We start from the raw sequence: 25,290 nt of genomic DNA on the forward strand, positions 1-25,290 counted from the left end.
CGGATGTGAGCTGTAGGCAAGTACAATGAACCCAGTCAATACAACAGTACAAAGATACTCTTACACATTGAAAGTTATGCTAAAATATACATGCATTCTCATATACACAAGGCACGGTAGGTAAATACTGATTTAGATTAACACCCATTGGAATTATCAACAATACTTTGCATAGGCGACTGCTTCAATAGTAGTTGCTTGCGCATACAATTGTTACAGAAAATGACAGTTCTACTATAACTAGTAGTGGGACGCACCTGCATTTGTTACAGAGAAATGACAGTTTAATTCATTTACTATGGTCACTCAAAGTCTGCAGGAAGCAAAAGCAGGGTTATTCAACACCATTAGCAGTAATATACTTCTTAGCGTCACTTTTCAAGGTTTCTAATGCTTTGGCATTCCAACCCCTAACAATACAAGAGCTCATCAAAGTCGGTGTAGGAGTGCAGCAAAGGTCTTATGATGCAGCAGAAAAGGTACAGTCGATACGTTAGTCACTCCCTACTAGATCACAAGCTGTGCCTCTTATGCGGGATGAAGTAGAAAGGTTATCATGTAAAGGAACCTTGGCAGGCTTTCCATGCAAACCCGCCAAAGACAAAAGTCAAGCAAAGGCATCCCCCACTCTGCATGGCAGAAGGGCCAAGAAACGACAAGCCATCTTGAATTGATGAAAAAAGAACACTGTCACCAGTTTGGGTCAATGGCGACCCTTGTGGGCACTACCGCGGCTTTGTGTACAGCCTGGGACTGCAAATTTAACAAATGTAGATCGGATAAAACCACTGCCACAAGCCATTCAGATTAGCCTGTCACTGTAACCAAAAAGATTCAGGGGCAGTGAGAAAGGGGACACAGTGTGGCCACTCGGCACTCCACATCAGGTGGAGTGTGCTGATCTCACAATAGAAAAGATAGGAAGGATAACGAAGCTCCCCCTGCCCTTGGCAACATGTGTTTCCATAAGGAAATTAACAGGAATAAAAACGAAGCCCAAGGGGCTCCCAGCCACACTGCAAAGAGAGTGCTGCGTGCACCAAAATCAATGACAGATGCCACACAACTTAGAGGAAAGCACCACTCCAAGAAAAAAGGTATAAAAGGAAATACAAAAGTATCCCAAAAGGTAGTGTAAAAGAGGTTCCCACTCACTCGGGAGAACTGACAAAATGTCCAGTAGTCCAGCAAAAAGTGCTGGGGGACTCGAATGTGAAGGGGATTTCACATAAAAATGAAAATCTTCCTCACACTAAACAGCAGACAATAGGGCATGTGGCCAAAACACCAGTTGTAGAGGAGCGCACCACATTCATGAAAGAGTCCTATGCTTCTGCTCCTGCGCCAACGGTATCATTGCGCTGCACTATTGGTGTAGAGCGTGCATGGCAAGATGACGTGCAGCTCATGTGATGCCGGGGCTTTGCAGTTCCGATGGCGCTTCTCTGTCAAACACCATGGCAACCACCAGTCTTTCCAAGGTTTGCGACCAAGGCTAGCCCGTCGCACCCTGGCACAGGGGTCTTGGACCTCAAGGGTTTAACTCAATAGAGACTGGGGAACAGCTGATCGAGGAAGCCAATGGGAGCCGAGAGAAACTCCATAGCAGCAAGAGGTGGGTGGGATAACACTGATTCATTTGCGGGTGAAAGGTTAACAGGTGAGGTTGAAAAAGGAGTAGGTGGACCAAGAGACCAGTGATTAGAGTGTAGCTGGTGGTGGAGACTGTTGGAGTTTTTTGCGAGAATGAAGGTAAGGTGTTTGGACTAAGAGGTTGGTACCAGTTTGCTTGTATGCGAATAATGTCCGATTTAAGGGAGTTTTGTATGGAGAGTAGAAAGAGGGGAGACGTAGAGAAAGTATGAGAGGATGTGTGAGGCCGTGTGTGGGGAAGTCAGAGGCAGGAGGGAAAGGTGACGAGAGCGAGGCAGGGGTAATTTTGATAGCAGGGAGTTCTAGAGGAAGGAGCAAACAGAAAGGAGTTGGTAGGTGGAGAGAGTGCGAGCAAGCATGCACAGTAAGACAAGGTAACAAGAGTGTGGGGGGGAAGAGATCAGTTGTGGGTAGAGACAGAAGTAAGACCAAGGGATGGAGCTTGGGGAGAGTGTACAAGAGAGGGAAGGAGAGTGAGAAAAAGATCAGAGAAAGAAAGAGGTGGAGAAGATGGGGAACATGCGAATGGGGAGAAGGTTAAGAGCAGGCCTTCGGGAGAAGGCCACCACAGCAACCAGATTATCACTGCTAGTTCTGGTAGGAAGTCCCTGAGGAAGACCAATAAGGCTATGGACTTTAGCCCTCCGTCGGGCAAGAAGAAAAATGGACAGTAAGGGTAACACTGGTTGCAGTCTACTGATTTTGGAGAAAGCCGTGGTGGAACAGGAAAACTGTGCGAGGGAGGTCGGAGCTTCCTTCAAGGTTGAGGGAAAGGGTAGAGGGACCAACGCCGAGAAAAAAAGTTGAAGCTCCTCGGTTGTTACCTTCATTGAACGCCTGGTCATTCCTCCCAGTATTTCACTTTTAGGTAGCATGCCAGTGGCCCTCTGCATCTTTCTAAGTTCTAAACACGTGTTTTTATCTCCTTGTGTGCTAGTCCATTGTACTGTTGAAAGAATAAACACCCTATTTGATCTGCCTGACCCTGTGTTCTTGCTATTCATCTTTTGTAATGGTATATGAAAAGATAGTACGAAGATACAACTCCCAATGCCTTCAAAGAACAGATTTGTCTGGCTGTAACCACCATACCAAGATGAGGATCTACTGGTCTTCCCAGTCAGGTTATCATTAAGGTCTACTACTGCACGAAGGAGAGCCAGTATGAGAACACTGCTTTAAGCAGTCAAAGAAGACACTTTGCAGAAACAAGCCTGAGCATTCAGAGAAGTTTGAATGAATAGATGTCTTGTTAGATGTGCACGGAATGTGGGCCTTACCTTCAGCGCTTCAAATGTTAACAATACATCATTGTTTCGTTTGAGGTCAATATAATACATCATCAGCTCTCGTGATCCCATCTGCATGAAAATTGGCAGTAGCTGAAGACAGAGAAAACAAGTTAACTCCCAGTACAGACTAATATTCCTAGGACATTTCAATTCAGAGTACAGTAACTCAAGGTACAAGAAATAGTATGTTAAAAAAGAAAAAAAAAAGTATCAGAGTTTTAAAAAGTGTTCATTTTTATTGTGCTTTTATTTTTAGAATATTGTATTTACTCCTCCTTAATCAGAGATTTACATACTGTACTTGTATTTATTTTGAGTAAACAGCTTGCCATTCGTTTATATTTTCCAAAAAAAGGACATACTAGATAAAATCCCCATGCCACTTAAGGCAAGCCATGCCATATAAAAAAACAGTTTTGTTACAACGCGTAATGTGTAAAGATTTAAGTGCAACGTCACCAGAGGTATTGTGGCGCTAATTATACAGATGACCCAAGAAGCCAGAAGAGGTGCGTTTTTAGAGAATAAAAGAATGTCAAGTGGTTTCCCATCTTACAGGGACAGTCACTTTTTTTCCAGATAGAAGCAAGCATGAAGTAGTCTACTATCTCTACGCTGAAGGCAGTGAACAGTATTCAAAAGCCGCAAATGGTATGCACAGAGCAAATATGGTGGTAATGAACAAGCATGGAAGAACAAGTTACTTAGCCTTCGTAAAGTTCTTTCGAATGGATGTTCCTCTAACGTATTCCTCATCGTTGACATGTAACGTCCAGCTTCTGCTGTTTCGGAAATTATTCGGCATAGGGCGCCCTGTGTCGATGCCCATTGAAGTGCTCCGTCGAGGGTGATGTCATCGGATTTTATAAGTAGCACGCGCGCCCGTTGGCCGGAGTTCTCTTTTTCCCCACTCTTCATGATAGCAGACATGCCCATAAATATGGGCAGGACAGTACTCAGCCTTGTTCAAACGAAAGCTGTAATAGCATGGGAAATTCTACAGAGGGGTAGGGTGGCAGGGCGATGAGGAATATGTTGAAGGAACATTCAGTCGAAAAACCGTTACCAGGGGGTAAGTAACTTGTTCTTCGAATGGATTGTGTCCTCCAACGTATTCTTCATCTTTGACCGCAGTATCCCCGATAGGAGCAGGGTGAAGAATTTATACCTGCAGAATTTTCAAAGGGCAGAGCAAAGGACTGCCTTACCAAAGGCAACGTCCTGAGCATGGGAAGTATCTAGAGAATAATGCTTAGTAAACGTGTGCACTGATGACCATGTTGCAGCTTCACAGATGTTTTTAATAGTGACACCCCTTTGCAGGGCTGTCGATGTGGCCATGCCTCTGGTGGAATGAGCATTTAAGCCCTCAGGAGGGTCCTTGCATGCCAGCCTGTAGCATTCGGTTTTAGTGAGGATGATCCACCTAGACAAGGTCTGATAGTAAACAGCCTGGCCTAGTTTGTGCCCTGTATACCCTACAAAGAGCTGGTAGTCCAATCTCAATTTGAACATTCTGAAAATATAGAAACATAATGCTCTCCTAGGGTCCAATCTATGGAGCCTTTCCTCTTCCTTACTATGATGTGGAGGAGGATAAAAGGCTGGCAGCACAATATTCTGACTTAAGTGAAAGTCCAAAACTACCTCGGGTATGAAGGAGGGTCGTACCCTCAACACAACCCTATCCTTGTGGAATATTGTAAAGGGTGGCTTGGAAGAAAGTGCCAGCAACTCGCTCACTCTACATGCAGATGTTATAGCAACCAATAGTATTGTCTTAACGGTTAAAGGACATGTGTGCAAGGGTTCAAATGGTGCTCACATCAGAAATTTCAAAACCAGGTTGAGGTCCCAAACCGGAACCTGAAAAATAGATGGCAGGAACACATTCGTGAGTGAACCCTTTTAGAAATTTTGAAATCGGAGCATTCCTCAGATGAGCACTTCAAGATCGAAAGCGCTGGTTCCAATCTGAAGACCTTTGTGTGCTAATGAAAGCAAAAAGGATAGAACATCCGGAGTTGTACACTGAAAAGGAGCAACATTCTTCTCTCTGCACCAGTAGCAAAACATATTCCAATGGCAAAGAAACTTAGTTGCTGGCCTTCTGGCCGAAAGCAACAACTCCATCACGTCATTCGAGAGGTCCCAATCCTTGTATTGCAACCTTTCAGAAACCAAGCGTGAAGGCTGAGTGTGTTGACCTCTGAATGGAGAACCCGACCGGAGGGCAGTATCGTATCAGAGGGGAGATGGACATGTCCGAAAGGTCCAGGTATCACGTTCTCCCGGCCATATCTGGGGCAGAGAGGATCATGTGGCTCCCGAACCATCTCAACCTCTGATTACTTGAGGAATGACGGGGACAGGAGGAAACGCGTACAGCAGTGGGAATTCCCAATCCACCACAAACGCGTCTCCTAGAGCTGCTCTCTGAGGAAATTCCCTTGAGCAGTACCGTTCGCACTTACGGTTGATACTGGTCGTGAACAGATCCACTTGAGGGGTTCCCCAAAGTGTGAAGATCTCTTGAAGGACTTCCTGAGCTAGTTCCCACTCGTGGGAGACCGTGCTCTGCCTGCTCAGAGCGTTCGCCACCATGTTCGCCTCCCCGGCTAGGTGAACTGCTGATCGCGAGATTCCTTCTTAAATAGCCCAATACCAGAGCTGCATTGCCTCTCTGCACAGTGGTAGTGACCCTATGCCTCCTCTCATGTTGAGGTAGCGCATGGCCACTGTATTGTCCGTCATTATCAGGACATGTTTTCCCTGTACTGCTCGCAGTTCCAAAAGATTGATGTGTAGTTTGGACTCTGATGGAGACCAACGGCCGCTGTCTGTCAAATCGTTGACGTGCGCTCCCCACCCCGGGAATGAGGCGTCACACACTACAGTTATCTCCGGCCATGGTTGTCAAAAGCAGTCTCCCTTCAGAATACTTTACTCGCAGGGCCACCACAGAAGATCCTGTGAGACGCTGGTCAGAATCTGAAGGTGGTCCGTCATCTTTCCAGAGAACTGGGACCATTGTGTCCTGAGAGTCCACTGAAGGGACCTCATCCTCAGGCCGGCCTTTGGCACCAGAAAAAAGCAGGATGCCATGAGGCTGAGCACTTTCCCAAGGACGTGTCTAATACAGCCCTGATGTACCGGAGCTGTTGGGAAGGTGTCATATGGGAAGACTTGAAATTGAGGGAGAAGCCCAGCTTGTGAAGAGAGTAGCAGGTGACGTTGAGATGATCCAAGTCTTGTTCGGAAGAACGCACGAGTAGACTTGAATTCCCCCCCCCCCTCCCGAGATGCGCTGCCACTACCACCATCAGTTTAGTGAACACCGTTGGGCTGAGGTCAACCCGAATGGCAGGACTTGAAACGGATAGTGCGACCCGCCAACAGCGAACCTCAGGTATTTCCTGTGCTTGAGATGAATTGGCACATGAAAATAAGCATCCTGAAGGTCCAATGACATCAACCAATCCTGAAGTTGGAGGGCCTGAAGGATCGGAGAAAGAGTGACCATCTCGAATTTTTCTTTTCTGAGGAACTTGTTCAAGTATCTCAAGTCCAAGATGGGTCTCAGGCCCCAGTCCTTTTGGGGGAATCAAAAAATATGGGGAATACCAACCCTTGTTCCTCTCCGCTACAGGCACTGGTTCTATAGCCTCTTTCTCTAGCAGGGCCAAGACCACCTGCACAAGGTGCGGATCCAGAATCCTCAAAGAGTGTCCCCGGTGGATTGTTCTGAGGCTTTTATTTATAAAAGAAAGGCAGTACCCGTGGGCAAATATTGCCAGAGCCCAAGCATCCGAAGTAATGGCTTGCCATTCTTCAAGACACAGACAGTCTGCCCCCCCCCCACTGGTTTTATTCGTGACTCGAGCCCTCAGAGCGGTTTTGAAGCGACTGATGCAGAGGCCGTTGGAAAGGAGGCTTCTGCTTGAGCTGGCTTGGCACCTCTACCTCATCCACCACAAGGAATTTTACATTGGCCTCTTTGACTGGCCATTCCTGTCATCATTCCAAATGAGGAGTAGTACGAAAAGATCTACCCCTCCAAAGTTGTCCGCTAGGACGAAAGGCTGAGGTTACCTAACAGCGACACCTAAAGACTTGGCTACCACCTTAGAGGTCTGCAACTTTTCAAGGCTCTCGTTAGCCTTGCTGGCTGCCAAAAAGATGAGACCCGTCCAATGGCATGTTGAGAAGCCGGGCCTGCACATCAGGTGCAAAACCAGACTTTTGCAACCACGCAAACCTGTGCATCACGGTGCTCGTACCCATGGACCTGCTGATGCTATCTGCAGAATCCAACACAGACTGAAGGGACTCACACATGGCTTCCTTGCTGTCCTTAACAATTGCCAGGAAACCGTCCCTTTCATCCCCTTCTGAAATATGCTCCGCCGCCACAGAGATGCACTCCCACAGAGTGTACGAAAATATTGCCAGGGCACAAGTGGTGTTGGCAGACTTCAACGCCATACTCCCCGCCGAAAATACATTCCGTGCACATCCATCTACGTGCTTATCATCACCATCAGGAGGGATGGTAGGGTACGCTGCCTGTTTCGAGGTAGCCATAGGTTCCTGGACCACCAGACTCTCGGGAGTGGGGTGCTGCGACAGGAAGCCGGGGTCGCTACTGGAGAGGTGGTATTTTCGTGTAAGAGACTTGTCAACCGCCGGATTAGTTTCTGGGGTCTCCCAATTCCTGGCCACCCTTTTTTGAAGAGCCACATGGAAAGGTTACACTGGATTCGTAAGCGGACCCTTATCAAATGTTGGTGAGATCATCCTGGTCAAAATGCGCTAGAGGTCTAGACCAGCCCAAATATGCAACAACCCTAGAAATAAATTGTCGGTAGTAGGAGTCAGCATGCTCTCCAGGCTCTCACTAACATTATGCAAAGTGTCACAGAGATCTTGCATTCTACTTTCCTCCGAAATTAGACATTCAAGCACATTAGGGGACACATTCCAGAGACCAAAATGGGCCTCTTTCTCATCATAACGCTCTTCCTCCTCAAAAATGGAAGTGAAGGACTTAAAATAAATCCTTTTTTTGGTTGAGGGGAATATATCTTCTCTGAGGAACCCACAGGTTTCGAAACAGCCAAAGGCGTGGATTTTGACTTAGTCACCGCCTTTTTCGGAGGGTCAACAGGCCCTGGAGGCTGAACCGACAAAAATCGGTACAGGCAGCGTCAGTCTTGGCGTAGAAGGCACCCAAGGCCGGACAGGGGTCGAGGACCCGATGGGCGCTACCGACGGCCGCAGCGACAAGGGTTTTGAAGGTTTCGAAGGCATTGACCACCTTGACCTTTCTCCACGTCTCGAGTGATCCTTCGATATCTTGTCCGACTGAGGCCTCGAGGGCTCTCGATGTGTATCACGCCGTTTACCCAGGCTGGAGACCGCTGCTTGCCGGCTTCCACAGAAGGCGCGATTGGAGCCCGGCCCCGTTTGTCAAAGATTTTAAGCATTTCCACATGAAAATCTTCCCATTCTGCCGGTGTCGACTTCTTGGACGAGCAGGTCACCCTCAGGGGTATCGCCTGACGAATACGACGAGCGGCAGTGCCTTCTCCTCGATCTCTTTCACAAATAGTGGCGGAAACCACTCCTAGATCTTGAATGCTTGGCCTTCTTCCCCCAAGGAGAGTCGCCCCTCGACTCATGGGTCGAAGGCCTAGCAGGTCAGGACTTAGGGTATTGGGACACTTAGCCTACCTGAAGCATTGCCCTTTGTTCCCTCAAGGCCTTTTCCGTCATGGATTGACACTTGGAGCACGTATCTGTCTCGTGGCCCTCGCCGAGGCACCACAGACGGATGTGATGCGGGTTCATAATGGACATCTTGGAGCCGCAGTCCTTGCATTTCTCGAACCTGGACCGAGGGGTCGTCGGAGTAGAAGACGAAGACATGTCGAAAAGACACAACAGCAAATACTTTCACAAGTACAAGGCGTGCCTGGTTTCTCACGAAGCAAACACGTTTGCGGAAAAACGGAACTGAGGCCAAAGGGCACTGTGCGTGCTACTTATAACATCCGATGACGAAACCCTCGACGACGCCATAAACGCAGGGCGCCCTCTGGCGAAAAATTTCAGAAGCAGCCAAAGCTGGACATTTCATGTCGCAAATGAGTAATACGTTGGAGGACACAATCCATTTGAAGAGAGGATACATGTTATGGTGGGTTTTGCACAGGCCTCCTGCACAATCACTAATCCTAAGGTAGGGGTGAGCACCTAGACCAAAAGGGAAGCCAAACCTCTGTTAAATTATAAGTGTTAACATAGTCATACAGGATCTCTAGTGCCAACAAAAAGTCATTGTAGTGCTAAACCCTCTGGGACAAAGTATTATGAAAACAAAACGCGCACATCACAGTTAATGAAGGCTCGTAGCGGGGTTGGAGGAAAATTCCAAAACACAGTGAGAGGATACAAATACAGTACAACAGGACATAGTAGACAATCCATGTGTATGGGGAAAAAGCAGGCAAACCCCAGTTCTACTTCGCAGGTGAGGACTTGGAGGCAAACTATCCCAGGAAGGATCACAGGAGACCCTATTAAGGATTGTTCTTTTCCTATGGCTGCAGGGCTCCTTTGCTGAGCTAGCCAATCTAGAACTGAACATGTGACCTTCCCTACTGGTAATGTCATCACTCATCTCCGCAATCTTCCGTCCTTGTGTTTGGTGCATGCAACTCTTGTGGTGGACTGCATTTAGTGTGTTCTCTCATCCCTCGTAGGGTTTTCTGTCGGTCCGAACTGCCTTCGGGGTCCTGTGCGCAGGCCCTTTACTTACCTCCATTGGTTAACATTAGTCATTTCTTTCCGATGGCCCCATAAACGCTGGGTTAGTTGTGTTTGTCAGAACTGTGTCTTAAAAAGAAAAGGTCAGTTTGGACTTTTGTGAACAGTTTGAACATTCTCAGGTCCTGTGACCTCAACGTTCTGTGACGTTAACCCTCCGCTCCAAGGGCTAGAACGGGGGGTAATGGACCGGCAGCCCAAGTTAACGGCCCGAGCGAAACGAGGGCAGTTAACGAGGGCTCTGAGCCGTTACCCCCTTGTTCCAGAACTTGGAACAGAGGGTTAAGGCCATTAGCACCCCGGGTTACCAAAATACTGATCCAAAATGGACATCATGGTCATAGAAGGCCAGGCTCCGTACAGAGCCCCTCTTCTACCACCATGGCAGTCGGAAAAGGGAAGCTTACTTCAGGTGAATCGGGATGGGGAGGAAGTAAGATGGGGCCCACGGTGGGGAGGCAGCCTGCGGGATCAGTGGAACGAGGGCTGAGATTATAGGTTTCAGCCCATGAGCCTCGGAACCCGATTGGCTGTGCCCCGGGTGCTAATGTGTGCTTGTCCATATTCTGCAAAGTTATTTTAAATGTGCCATTCTTACCTGTATATGTGTTAAATCCTATGCACACTTATTACATAAAGAATATATTATTCTAGATCTACTTGGTGGACCACCTTTTTGTGTAATTAAAAGTACTTATAGTAGCATTAAGCTAGTTCATGCCTAATGAACGGTTTCCATGACTGCACATGCTGTTTTGGCACTTGGAGTTATTAACTCATTCAGAACAAATCCTAGAAGCCAAGTAAAGAGATATCTGGTACCTAGAAATGGAGCCCAAGAACAATCTCCCTAACAAGATGCAAGAAAAATTGGAGGGTGGCTGAGATATCGGCAGGGCACCCATCACACTGCGCCAAAGAAGGTGAAGATAGCAGCTGACACCTCCCGCCGGAGCAGAATGCCGCCAAAATCAGATGGAGCAGGGGGTGAGACCGTGCCACACCACCAGGGGCGTTGGAGACGGAACGGAGAGATACCCAGGAAGCCAGGCACTTGCAGTGCTAACCGAGACCCGGAAAGTGAGTGTGGCAGTATCCTGGGCCCTGTGGCGTGCGATGGGTAAGGGCAGCAGTGAGGAGCAGTGGTGCCAGTGAAGCCCCAGCAGGGGGGGGGGGGCGGGGAAAAAACCCAGGACCCTGGACTGCATGAGCAAACAGGTGGCAGGGACAAGGTAAGGACCTAGGCCAGGAGCGGTGCAGGGAGAATAGACACCCAGGTCAAAGTGCTGGAGTGCGCCCAAAGTTTCACCTCCCCCCACCCGGCTCCACAGCAACCATAGGTGCGGCCCTGGGCCCAGAACGGTGCCAAGGGATTGGGTTTCCTGGAATGAAGAGCCAGTATTGGAGTGCGCCCAGGCTGACCCCACTCCCCCCGCCCCCTTCTGGCCCCCGACCCTCACAGGCAGGTCATGGATGCAAGGAGGACCCCATAACGGAGGAGGCACTATGGTCATCGTGGAATCCTTGAAGAGTGGGGAATCCTGAGGTGGTACCTGACTTCACTGTACCTGGAAGCAGGGCACTGGACCATTAGAAATCTGTGTGGCAACAACCCCTGGGACAGTGCCGGGGGTAAGCAAGGGTCCCCAGCCCAGTACAAATGGAAGACTGAGGGCGAGCTTGACTTGGAGTGGTACCAGGAGTTGACAGGCTGATGCCCCTGGCCAGCAGGCACACGCTGGTAGTGAGGGGATCCCAGAAGAGGAGGATGTTAACTGTAGCAAAGGCAGGAGGTAGCGCCAGGTCTAGTGTTAACAGTGAATGTAGGGAAGGAGCGAGGGACACTCCCAGATTCCAAGAGCAAAAGGGAAGGGTACGTTGGCCTGACAAAAGACACACCCTACACCCCAGGAAGGGCAACTTGAGCGTTACTGGAAGAAGCGTGTGGAGGAGGCAACACCCACTCATGAAAAGCAACGGTTGGAGAGCGACAGTAAGGGCCCAGAGAAAGACGGCATGGCCCTCAGCACGGACGACCTAAAGGAATGCCTCAGATCTGAAGGGAAGGATGATGGCCACCTTACAAGATCAGTTTGCGTAGCTGAAAGAAGTGCTACATAGCTCCCTGAAGGAGGTGAGGGGCGAAGTGAGGAGCTTTGGAGACAGGAGTTGATACCACAGAGCAGGCCCTAATAGAGGTATCGGAGAAGGTGAAGCAAAGCAGTGAGCTGCTAGAGCAGGTGGCTACGGTATCTCAGTACTTACAAGATGAAGAATCCATCTTGGTGAAGTTCATTTGGACACTTCCTCGCCTTGAGCCAATGTGCTCTTCGGATCCGACTACATAGGATACTGCACCCCCAAGAAACACTTGTCCTGATGAAGGCCCACACCACCAGAGCTCACCCAGCTCCTCACAAAATGGCAGAAACACTGTCGTGTTGACATGTTATATATGTTTTTGTTCAACTCTTGATTGTGCCCACACTTAAAGGGTGATTTACCTGATTATGGCAGAGCAAGGCAGTAACCAGGTACCCTTCCATATATTAGCTTTCAGTACTTGGAGCTACAAGTAGAGGACCTGGAGAAACGCTTGTGCCGGCCTAACATGTGCGTACAAGGACTCTTTGAGACTGTTCAAGATGCAGAGCTGAGGGGAACGATTCAACAGTGCTTTGAGGATCTGTTGCTAGACATGCTACCGGCGGCTGTGGGGACAGACCGGATACACAGAGTGGGGCAAAAGAGATCAGGGCCAGGAGCGATGCCAAGAGACCGGTCAGTGGCCCGACCTCCAACGGCAATCAAAAGAGTATACTGCGAGCAGCGAGAGGACAAGGGAACGTCACAAATGGTTCGAAGGTGCAACTGTTCAAGGACCTGGCGCTGAGACTACAAAAGTGGATGGCCATGCTGTTGGTTACGAGGTCATTCAACGCAAAGCATATCCCGTATGAATGGACCTTTTCCTTTGGTTTGCTTTTTACTATGGATGGGACACAACATCGCATAACGACAAGTGCAGAAGGGCAGGCTCTGTTGCACCTGGAAGAAGAGGACAGCGACAGTGCAACAGCTCAGACGGATCCCCCCCCCCACGAGGGAGCAGGCTGTGGGAATGATGTGTCGGGGAGATCCGGGGGCATGCCTGAAAGGGCCACAGGTACAAGCAGAGGAAGGGGCAGGCTGGACCCGCCGAACTGCAAGGCCGGGATGAGGGGGTGGGAGTAGGCGAAGATATGAAGGGTGGGCAGGGATATGGAGGGAAATGTAAATAGGGCTGCAAGACGAGTGGGGGTGTAGAGGATGGAGCAGGACGTTAAGAGAATATAGTGAGGCAGGCCTGGGATGGGGGCAGGAAGGTCAGCGTTAGTTTGTGGAATCTGTTGGAAGGTATAGGCAACCTGCAAAAGGGGTATGCCCCAGGTGTTTATTTGGATCAGAGCCACAGGGTTGGTGCCCGAGGGAATCGTAGGATATCTGGGTTCGGACCTGGGAGAGTGTTGGGGGTTCTGGGGGGGAGGAGTAGGGGTTTACAGTTGTGGGGATTGCAAAAGTTGGGGGCGGTGGAGGGGAGGGAAGCGGTAGAAGCAGGAAAGGAATATGACGGGTGGGATCCAGCACAATAGTAGCGTGTATAGAAATCAGAGATGCCCCAGATAGCGTTGAGGGTGTTGATGCATAATGTGAGGGGGATGAATACCCCTGGTCAAGCGCAAGAAGGTAGAAGCACAAATAAAAAGTGAAAAAGTGGACATTATATTGCTCCAAGAAACACATAATGAAAGCAGATAAAAGCAAGCACGGTTGAGACTGTTCTCACGGCTGTATCAAGCTAATGCCCAGGGGAAGACGGCAGGAGTGTTGACTGGGTTCACAGATTTGTTTAACACCCAGATTACACAAACTCAGGTTGTTCCAGAGGACAGCGACCTTGGCAACAGTGTATGCGCCTAATGTTGAGCAAGATGCGTTCCTGCGGGATGAAGCAGTCAAACTGGAGCGATTTGCGGTGTGGGAAGTTGTACTCACTGGGGACTTTAATTTGGCATGGAGCTCACAAATTAACAGGAGCTCGGGGCAAGACGTGGGCCGTACGGACACTCCTGCTCCCTAGCTAATAGCTTTGACAACATAGCCCTTTGGGATGTCTGGAGGACCATGAAGGGGGAGGAGAGGAAGTACACCTGTTTTGCACATGTTTACCAGTCATTGCCCACAATAGATTACATATGGGTGATGGGCAGGTTGGTGGGTGATATGAGGGAGGTGGAGTGGTAACGATTTGGGACCATGGGGAGTGAAGATGATTATGGGCTGGATGTTCCCAATGGAGATGTTAAAGGATAGAATGACCAGGGAGGCTACAGGGGACAAGATAGTTTGGTACTGTGCAACCAACGACACTCAAGATGCCACCCAGGAAGGGGTTTGGTGTGCATTTAAAGCAGTGATGCGGGGAGAGCTGATATCACTCAGGGCACAGAGGGAAAAGCAGCGGGGGATACTGGAAAAAGAATTAGAATTCCAATTATGGTAGGTTATGCGCACATTGGACGAAAAGCGGATGAAGGCCTTACATAAAATTATGAAGCACATCCGGGGGACAACTTGATCTGCCGCGTACTCGCAGGTCCAAATGGTCCCTGCTGAAGATTAAGCAGAGATGTTCGCACCAACAAGGCAGATAGGCTACTGGCGCAGCAGCTAAAAACAACTGCTGCGGCCCAGACCATTCTCCAGATAGCGCTCCCTGATGGTTGTAACTGACTCTGCTGCTATAAAAGAAACTTTTGCAAACTCTTACGAATCCCTGTACACCTCTGGGAATCCAGATGAAAAAGCAGGAGAGGTCTACCTCAGCACGCTACCACTACTGAAATTATCACTCATGCAAAGGGAGATATGGGAGGAGGAAATAAAGGAGAAGGAGGCAGCATTTAAATCCCTACCCTTGAATAAGGCACTGTGGCCCAATGGTTTCCCGGCAGTCATTTCAAAGTATAGCTGGAAGCTAGTCCCTAGGGGCTCACTAACTTCATTAAATCGATCGCAACCAAGGGGAGGGTGACACAGCCCATGGCGGATGCCAAGGTGGGGGTGTTTAGGAAACCTAATAAATATCCAACAAAATGTGTGTCCTATTGGTCCATTAGACTGATGAACATAGACGCAATATTGTACAGTGGCATTCTGGCACTGGGACTTCTCTCCACTGCTCCCAAAATTGATCAACCCGGATCAATCAATGTTTATCACAGGGCGGCAGACATTTGTTAACACAAGACGAATATCCCATCTGGTTAAGAAAGCCACGAAATACCAGGTACCGTCTGTGCTGATTTCATTAGATGGGGAAAAGGCTTTTGACCGTGCAAATAGATCATTTTTTTCACTGCCCTAGAGCATATGGGGGTGGGAGCCAAACGTGCGAAGATGAGAGCCAATTATAGAAACCCCATGATGTGACTATCAATCAATCTCCACCTTTCCCAGGTTATCCCCATCCTTCCCCGCACAAACTTTCCCAGGTTATCCCCATCCTTCCCCGCACAAGACAGGGTTGCCCATTATTAAGTGCTCGATATCTAGATCCCCTACTCATGAAGCTCAAGCTTAATGCAGCAGTGAGGGACATATAGTGAAGGCAAGCCTGCCCCCCACCAGAGACACGTGGACCCGAAATGGCGCGTCATACCTTCCTTCCCCATGAGGCTGTTGCAGAGGAAGGGGACCGGAAAAAGCCCTTGCCCTCCTCACCACCCCCCCCCTTTTGTTGTTTGCGCCAGTGCTGGCTCGGAGAATGGTCAGGCTGTCTCAACCCCTGCTCTTGGAAGCCCCAGAACCCACCAAACACCTGCCCCCTGTCGGAGCGTTGATATGACTGGGTGCATGCTTTGGGCGTGGCCTTCGTTAGGATAAAGACTTTGCAGTTTGTGAACTGCTGTTCTTTTCATCTAATTCCTCATCTGTGGAGTGAAAGAGGTCACTACCCTCGAATGGAAGGTCCAATATGCGTTCCTGGACGTCTGGGTTAAACTTAGTAGACCAAAGCCAGGCAGTCCTTCTCATGTCCGTGGCGATGCTTATGTCCCGGCCAGAGGTTTCGATGTGGGCCACGGTTGACTCCATGATGTCCTGCGCCACCAGCTTGACCTCTGCCAGCCCCACCTTGAAGCGTGCTTGGCTCTGCACCGGAAGTTCTGGAAGGAAGTCAGCTATTTCCCACCAAAGGCTTTGGTTAACCGCTGTCAGCATGGCATCCGCATTGGGTCGACGCAGGTGAAGAGAGGCGTTGAGAACAGGTTCTTTCCATACGCCTCCAAGATCATCATCTCCTTGCCTAGCAGCATCTAGGACGAGGTGGCCGAGGACGATTGCGGCTTAGAGTAGAGCGGCGCCGTAGCGATCACCGAAGAGTGCAGTTTAGGGTGTGCCGACAGCAAGAGTGGATCCCTCTTCATTTGCTTATACTTGGCGTTGAGGCGCCGATTGACAGGTTCGGCCATGTGGGGCTTGAGCCACCCCTTTTTGGCCAAGGCAACAAAGTCCTTCTGCATCGGGATTCCTGTTCTGGCAGGAGGGCGTAGAGTGAGGACTTATGCCAAAACCCCCTCCTCCGGTTGAGGAAGCCCCAAATATTCTGCCAAACCTGCAAGCCGTTTGTGGAAGGCCTTGGCTGACAAAGGCGTGTCGGGGTCGTCGTCCTCATCTGTATCCACCAGAGTGTATGGTTGTACGGAGCGGGTGGAGGAGTACTGGGTGCCATGGGCTCCGGTGTGGAGACCGGAGACGGTTGCTGCTGCGGAGGCTGGTGTGGAAACGCCTGTATTGTTGGAGGTAGGGCAGCCGAAATCTAAGGAGCCGGCAGGGGCAACGGTAGCTGCACTGGGGCCTGTGGCACCAGAGCCATAGGAGGAATGACTATGGGCACCGGGGGAGTGCATTTCCCTGATAGCATCTCGAAGGATGGCTCCCATCTGAGGGGTTTGCATCAGCGCTAGGAACCTTTCGAAAGAACCTGTCTTCGGAGGCTGAAGAGGTGGCAGGAGATATTGACGGAGTGGCTGGAGGCTGCTGGGGCCCCGAGAGCACTCTGCCTAGAGTGCAGGGGAAACCTTCCCTGCGCTGATGAATAAACTTTAGGCCACGTACCCGGTTGACACCAGTCCCACCTTGTAACTCATTAGCCCATCTACTCTGCACCAAGGAGTGGCAACGGACGAGTGGCCATTTTGTCTGGCGCAGCGGCCATTTTGTCAAGCTATGTGCCGAAGTCATGGCGCTTGGCTCACCGGGCCCGGCCTCCTCCAATACTCTTGGCGGTGGCGCATGAGACCTACCCTGCACCCCATGCAGGGGACTGGAAGGCATATTGCCCTCTGCAGTAGTGCTGCGTTCTGGCGTTCCCTCAGACATTAGGCCGGTACTAGGGCGTTGCACCTCGGGTGTAGACCCGGTAAAAGAACCTTGCGGTCCCTCAGCACTGCGCCCGGAAGGATGTGATGACCCCTCGGCTGTAAGGCCGGTAGCTGATTAGCCTAGGTACATGTGCCGGTGCAAGAACCAGAAAGGTTCCTCCCGCTCGGGCGTTTCCTTGGGAACGAGTCGCACTTACGGGGTGCGATGGTAAACAGCGGCCCTCCCTTGGATCTCTGTCTGATGAAGTCCTTCAGATCCTCTGGAGGCGACATTTCGAAGAGCTCCCTCCACCGAGCTAGCCTGTCCTTCAATGCGCATGGACTAAGTGCGCCGCACGCGGTACAACCTTCCCAGCCGTGGTCTGCAGCAGAGGCAAAGAGCGTGGGGGTCGGACGTAGGGAAGAGCCCCTCGCAGGCTGGACACCTGCTGAAGCCTGCTGAAGCCGACATGCGCCAGGGAGGAGCGTGGCGCCGGAGGACCAGGTACCTGATTGACAAAAAGAAGACAAGATAGAAGAAAGTATCTGGGGAAGAGCGCGTGGTATTACATGGCCGAAGGCAAACCCAGGAGCACTGTTGAAATCAGCCCGTTCCCGTCGATGCGGAAAAGGGGCCTGAGGAGTGGCGCTGGTCGATGGAGTCAGGAGAGCACATGCTCCCAGGGCCGTGCCTCAAAATTTAAAGGGGAAAAAGGTTGCATCTCCTGTCCCTAGCGAGGAAGATGCAGTTTTCAATTAGTCCATGAGGTCCCTCTCACTGGTGGTCATTTGAGTTCAAACAGGACCAAAGAGAGACCCTCACTGTACTTCTACTGGCCCAAGATGGGTGCAGAAGTAGAACATTGCAGGAGCTGCCACACTTAACAATTGTCTGGCAAAAGTGGATCCAAAAATGTCCCATGCAGTATGGAGGAAAGGGGACGGGACGTACGAGTAAGGGGCTGACCAGAAAAGCAAGGGAGGAAACCGTAAGAGACCTACCCACTGAGACCAACGAGAAATCCAGATTCTCCAAAGGAAAGCGGGGCCTCAAGCCCAAACCTTCCTCCAAGAAGAGAGTTCCTATAAAGGAGACACTCTAGGCCACTCCTGTGACCCCCCACCACCAGCTGAGGCGGAGTTGGTAACAGAAGAATCCACTGAAGAACCATCTACTGATTAATCAGAGGTGTAGGAGAATAAACCCTGTATAGAGGATCTGGATCCTAGAGACCATTCTGAGCTGCAACCTTTGCTTGCAGAAGGTGGACCTTCTAGGACGGACTTTATTAAGGGGCAAAGAGTGGATCCCTCTCCAAGGTCTGCATCAGTAGGCAGCTTCTCAGAGTGAAGGGGAAGAACCTCGGAAGCATAGGCTCTACTGTACTGGGAGGATGCCCTACTCTACAGTGAACCTATGGAATCTATTCCAGGGACCTCAAAGCTGGCGGTACCCCAGGAACAGAGATCCAAATCCCTGCAATTAGTCCATGAGGTCCCTCTCACTGGTCATTTAAGTTCGAAGAGGACCAAAGGGAGACCCGCACTGTACTTCTACTGGCCCAAGATGGGTGCAGAAGTAGAACATTGCAGGAGCTGCCACACTTGCCAATTGTCTGGCAAAAGTGGATCCAAGAATGTGGCACCATTCGTGCCCCCTCCCAGTAGTGGGAGTTCCTTTTGAGAGGGTGGGAATTGACATTGTTGGTCCCCTAGACCCTCGAACCTCCTCAGGCAACCAGTTTATCCTGGTTGTATGGGACCATGCCACTAGGCACCATGAGGCCATACCAATGAGACCTGTTACTGCCCAGGCAGTGGCTAAGGCCCTACTTGGTATTGTTACCAGAGTAGCATTTCTTAATGAGGTCCTATGCGACAGGGGGTCAAAATATATGTCCCACTACATGCAGTCCATGTGGAAATCATGTGTGGTCATCTAGACATTCTCAACATCCTACCACTCTCAAAACAATGGGTTGGTAGAGAAGTCTAATTGAACAACGAAGAACATGATTGGTGCTTTAGAACAATCCCTTACAAGAAAGTGGGACCTTCTACTGCCAGGTCTTATTTTTGCCTACAAAGAGGTACCTCAAGCTGGAGTGGGCTTTGGCCCCTTTAAACTCCTCTACAGTCATCCAGTCAGAGGCCCTTTGGGCCTCATTAAGGAAGGTCTGGAGAGTGCTCCAACCTTAAAGCCAGACTGACTATGTGCTAGGCCTCCGACAGAGGATGGCACACATGACCGAGGCTTCTCAGAACTTGAAGGCTGGTCAGACAGACTCTGGTTAAACATTGGCATGACCAGTAGGCCAACATGGTGGAGTTTCCTCCAGACCAGCAGTTTCTTATAATGGTGCCATTAAGACAGTTTTATAGGATAAGTGGACAGGGCCCTTCATGATTGTAGCCCAGCTTGGAAAGGTTAATTATTTGGTGGACTTGGGCAACCCCAAGGAGGCCCCTACGATCTTTCACACCAGCCGACTGAAGGCTTAAGTCTCCAGACCAGAGATAGAAGCGTTGCTTCTAGCTTCTGTTCAAGAAGGAGAGGGAGCCTCTCCCTGATCTTCTAAAACAACACCCTTCAGATGGGTCTAGTTAAACTATCTTCTAATTTGACACTGCAGCAACTAGGGGCGGGGGGGGGGGTTTGTGGGGGGGGGGGGGGGGGAGTACAAATCTTTATTAGGTCAGTTTGCCCCTCTGTATTCACTTACACCGGGCTTGACCCCTTGGGGCCAGCATGACATTGACACTGGTGATAGAGTATCTGTGAAAAGCAGGGACTACAGGATGTCAGATCATGTGAGGAATTGCATTAAGTAAGAGGTCAACAACATGCTTGTCCTTGGAGTAATTGAACACTCCACAAGTCAATGGGCTAGCCCAGTTGCATTGGTACCAAAGGCAGGTGCCAAAGAACTTAGGTACTGCGTAGACTATAGGGATCTATGTGCTCACTGTGCCGTTGAAAATGTCAACATTAAAAATGCTGACTGCATTCACTGCGATGCAATGATCACATAATAAAAGTTAAGTTAACATGTACATCACAAATGTTACAGTAATGCTCAGTTTATAAACCACGGATAGTTATTTTATATTTATATTGCTATTTGTGGTAAGCGTATAATTATAAATTAACCTTATTCATTGCACGTGAAGGGAGACGCTCGTAATCTTTAAGAAGCTGCAACGTACGAAATGCAAGGTCAAAAGGCAACGCACGCCACGCTTCAGTGGGGGGAAATTTAATTTTGTGATTAATACACCCACATGCATTGAAATATAAAGTTGATTTTTGGGGAAATGACAGCGTGATTAGTCAATTTTGAAATAACAGTGAAACAAAAAAATGTTTATTAAATGAATGATATGTGGTTGTACTGAAATCCCGTTATGTATTTATGGAAACACTGGGCGTATTTGAGGAAAACATGAAATTATCAAACCGCTGTGTTTGTGTGTCGATAAATAAAATGATTACTATTCTCATAACAAATTATCAAACTGCCTTGTGTGCGTCCATAAAACCAATGATTAGTACTCGCAGGACGTCTGTTGTCAGAATGCAAAACAGAGCAGCAAAGTAAATACGAGAATGGGACAACTGAGTCAGAGTAATGGAATAGCGGTAATGCACAGTTATTCAGTGGGCAACATTTTTGTACGACTATTGGGCCTTGAATTCAGTTACCAAAACTGATGTGCATCCTTTGCCAAGGCTGATGAACTGGTGGATAAGCTGGGCTCAGCTAAATTCCTCAGTGCATTTGACTTGACAAGTGTTTATTGGCAAATTGCCATGACTGTCCATGCTAAGGAGAAAACAGCATTTTCTACCACAGAAGGCCTGTCCCAGATTAAGGTCCTGCCTCTTGGATTTAAAAATGCACCTGCCACTTTTCATAAAATGGTAAACCATGTTCTGAATGGGTTAGAGAACTTCTGCATGGCATACTTGGATTACATAGCAGTGTTCAGCCCATCTTGAACAAGTATTGCAGGCTATTCATCAGGCCAATCTGACCATCAAGGCAAGCAAATGTCAAGTGGGACTGAATAAAATGTTTTTCCTTGAGCATGAGGTGCAGGCGAGATCAAGCCCTTAACCGGCAAAGTACAAGCAGTACAGGACTGCACCATCCCAACTACTCAAACACAAGTGAGAGCCTTCTTAGGACTCACATGGTATTACAGAAAATTAATTGAGAACTATGGGACCATACCTTCTCCTCTGAATACTGGGTCTTCTCCCAAGTACCCCAAGAGGCTGAAGTGGAATGAAGACGGAGAAAGCATTCCAGGGGCTGAAATATGCCATCTGTAAAGCTCCAGTGCTGAGAGCCTCAGATTACACTCAGGCCTTCTTAGTACAGGGATTGGAGCACTCTTTGGCCAATTTGAAGCAAAGGTGGGGAGCACTCCATCTGCATTATTAGTAGAAAACTAAAAGATAGGGAAACCAGGTGGACAACAATTGAACGTTAATGTTTTTATTTTGTATGGGCCTTAAATAAGTTTAGGCCATTCCTGTATGGAACTACATTCAGGATTCAAACTGACAACCAACCCTTAAGGTTGATGGATGCATATGAAAGGGGAAACCCCAAAGTTTCTCAGGTGGTCCATTATCCTTCAGGGCTTTGACTTCACTATTGAGTGCAGCCGTTAGGTAAGCTTTTCATATTTGTGATGAATTTTCCGGACCTGTGTCAACCCCAGAACCTTTTGTTTGGACTTGGGGATTATTTCTCCTTGTCCTTGGGTAAGTGGGAATCTTTTTTCCCCCCTCTCACCTAGGTCTTTTACTCTTTACGAGTGACTGTTTTATGTCTCTCCATAGAGTATGGTTGGAGTTATAGTTTCCTATAACTTTTGGGTTTAGGCTGGATTGCCCCTTTGGGCTTCCATGCTCATTTCTCCTCAATGTACTTGGGTGAACTACTGTTCCCAATGGGTAAAGAGGGATTTTCATCCCTTTTACATTTTATAGAGTGAACCAGCACACCCCCCACTTGAATGGCTGGAGGTTTTAGTCTTATTACTTGCAGGCTGCTAATCAGCCTCAATAATGCACAGAATGACCGCTATTTTGCTAACATGGTGGGCTCCTTTTTTTGACATTTCTCGTTTGCTTGTTGTTTCTGAGGTCTTCCCCTGCCATTCTAGGTGGGAAAAACCTCAGTGGAAGTTTTGTCTTCGGTGGGAATCAATTGTATTCCCCGCCCAGGCTCTAGAGTGTCTGAGAAGGAAGGAAGCGCACGAGTAATCCAAAACTCTGCAGCCCTTTGTCTTCCCTCCTTGCCTGAAAGGAAAAAAAGTCTCAGTGGGGGGCTGAATCTCCTAATTGGACAGCCAGACCACCCCCTTCTGTAAACTGCAGGGATAGATTGTAGAAGTTGTGCTGTAGTTCCTGATAAATACCCACTAGGGTCCCTCTTCTGCCTCTGAGAAAACTCATGCAATAGACTAGGGAAGGACTGGATAAGAAAATGCTTTTGTCTTGAAAAGTATAGCAAGTGTAAAAGTACTTGCTGAAAAAAATAGTGTGATAACTATCTCTGTGAAAGAAGTTACAAAGTGCCCTCAAGTTATACTTACCCTTGAGTTGCATTGTGCCCTCTAAAAAGTATATAAGTTGCTTTACTTACTGTGAATGGTGTTTCCCCCTTCTGAAATGTAATACGTGTTGGTACTGTTTTATCATTGGTTAACTGAATGAGTGTAAAAGCTTACCAAAGCAACCTTCTTTTCCAAATCTGTTTGATAAACTGGATCGATTGGGTGTCACCTACACCAACTATGCAGATGACACCCAGATACTCCTACCACTGGCAGGTTCATACAACACAGATGTATCTCGGATAAACTAAATTTACACCATCATTCAGGCATGGATGGCCATCCATGGCCTATGCCTGAATGATGATGAAACAGAACTACTGCTAGTAGGCTCACCAGCCAACCTAAATAAACTTTGCCCCAAGTACAACATATTCAATATAGATGGGAACAATATTCATATCGCCATAGCAGTAAAAACACTTGGCTTTTATTTTGACACTACCTCTAACCTCAGTAAACAAGTAAACATGACCGCCTCAGCCACTGCCTACAGAGGCAAACTGATAAGAGCCTGCAGACCTATGCTATCTTCTGACAACTGCCTTACCTTAGCCAGAGCTCTTATATGCTCCAAACCAGACTATAGCAACATGCTCTATCTAGGCGCCAACAAAACAGTAATTAAACTCCAGATTATGCAGAATAATGCTCTCAGAGCCACCTTAAATATACCTAGAAACGAACACATCTCTGCTCCCAGAATACAACACAAATGGTTTTCCATTAATGAAAAGATCATACTCAAATCCTTATATCTGACATTCAAAGCACTGAACCACAAAGACCCCCTCTTTCCCCCCCCTATCTCACTGAGAAATTCACCTGGAGATCATCCACACATTACTAGATCTACAGACACCTCCTGACCGACTATCCCCATGTTCAACCTAAAAAGATCTGGAGGTTCTAGTTTCCCGGTACTGGCCTCCCAACTCTGGAACTCTCCCATCAGACATCAGGGCCTTACAAGTATCTGACCACTTCAGGAGAAGAGTTATAGCCTGAATACTCAGCAAGAATTAAACTACTATGTGTTATATGTGCATAGACAAATGCATGTCAACTGTCAAATACTGATGTATGTATTTACCAATGTGTTATACACCTCTGATTTTATTTCCAACTGTTTTTGCCACATTCATGTAACTGTACTTCAAGCGCCCAGATACCTCTGGGTCAGGTGCGCTATATAAATAAAATAAACAAAGTGTAACTGGGTTTTGCTCACCCAGATCTGCTTTATACAGACCTGAAACAGTCCAGAAGTTAATACTTATCTTATGAGTTGCTTGAAGCCCCCCTATATGGTTACTTACCTTGAATAGCTGCTGCTCTTCTCAACTTTTAACACTGGGTTGTGCCTTCCCTGAAAACTGCTTAGAGTATTTCCAAAATAGTCATAGGGTCAATTATTTACCTCGAATAACATTTTGTTCTGCTTAAAGTGTAACAGGGTTTTGCTTTCGCTAGCATGCTTAGTGCATTCTAAAAGAGTTACTGTGTGTTCATACTTGCCAAAGAGTAGCTCAAGGCCACTGAGTTGTTTTACTACTTCTAAAAAGTCATGTTGCAAGTAGTATACTTGTAACGTGGTTGGTTTATTATGTGATTTCATAACTGAGTGTCACTGTATGACTGACCGGGTCTACTACTCTTGCATTGCTGACTGTATTCTAAAGTATATCTAACCTGGTTTTACGCCCCAAGAATAGCCGATTGCATTCTGAATGTGTAATAGGTTTTACTCACTTTGAACTGCTGATTGCTATTCTTAATAAGATTATACTTTGGGTTGTATCCCCCCCGGAAGTATTGAGTTGGATTTTATAACTGATGTTCAAACAATCTTTATTCATCAGTAAATACCATAAAAGCATCAATACATTGGTTACAAATTAAGATCAAATTTAAAATACAGTTCATAAATAATAAATACCAATCATCAGTACATACCATCAATACAAAGAAGAGATGCATAACAAAAGTAAGCTCCACAACCTCACAGTATCAGTAATTTAACCAAATTTTTTAAACCAAACGGTAACCCTTCTAAGCTGGACCAAAACGTTGACGACTCCAAATCCGCAATCCCTGTGAGGATGTGCCTGAGCCATGGAAGTGTACTCGACTCAGACACATTCTGTCGGTTGATGAGCGTTTCCCTATATTTTGGGAGTTCGTGCGTACACAACAATCTGGTCGAGAATAATAATGGCTTACTAGCCAATACTTCTCACAGGGGCATGAGATCGCATTCCCAGCGCAAACATGCCATTGAGGCTCGATTTGGTTGCATAAGTAAAGACCTCAGGAACTGGTTGTCAACCACCTTGATTTGAGTACACGTGCAATAACCCGACAGCTCAGCCTCGGTTTTTATAATTGTGTTTATATGATATGTTATCATACTTATTTCCCCAAGATTTATCTGGGCATACTTGTATTTAAATAAACCATTTATTTTTACAATACATAGTGTT

General features: G+C 48.0%; 1 protein-coding gene across 3 annotated transcripts in view; it reads right to left on the minus strand.

Moving 5' to 3' along the window:
- Nucleotides 1-25,290, minus strand: part of DCAF1 (DDB1 and CUL4 associated factor 1) — a 1,932,496-nt gene that overhangs the window by 1,508,626 nt on the left and 398,580 nt on the right. For all 3 annotated transcript variants that reach the window (XM_069644104.1, XM_069644105.1, XM_069644103.1), the window contains exon 8: nt 2,934-3,035. In XM_069644104.1, coding sequence (XP_069500205.1) covers nt 2,934-3,035 — 102 coding nt within the window. The remainder of the gene's footprint in view (nt 1-2,933; nt 3,036-25,290) is intronic.

The sequence above is a fragment of the Ambystoma mexicanum genome, chromosome 2p (assembly GCF_040938575.1).
Source record: "Ambystoma mexicanum isolate Mex_15411 chromosome 2p, UKY_AmexF1_1, whole genome shotgun sequence".
Taxonomy (NCBI): domain Eukaryota; kingdom Metazoa; phylum Chordata; class Amphibia; order Caudata; family Ambystomatidae; genus Ambystoma; species Ambystoma mexicanum.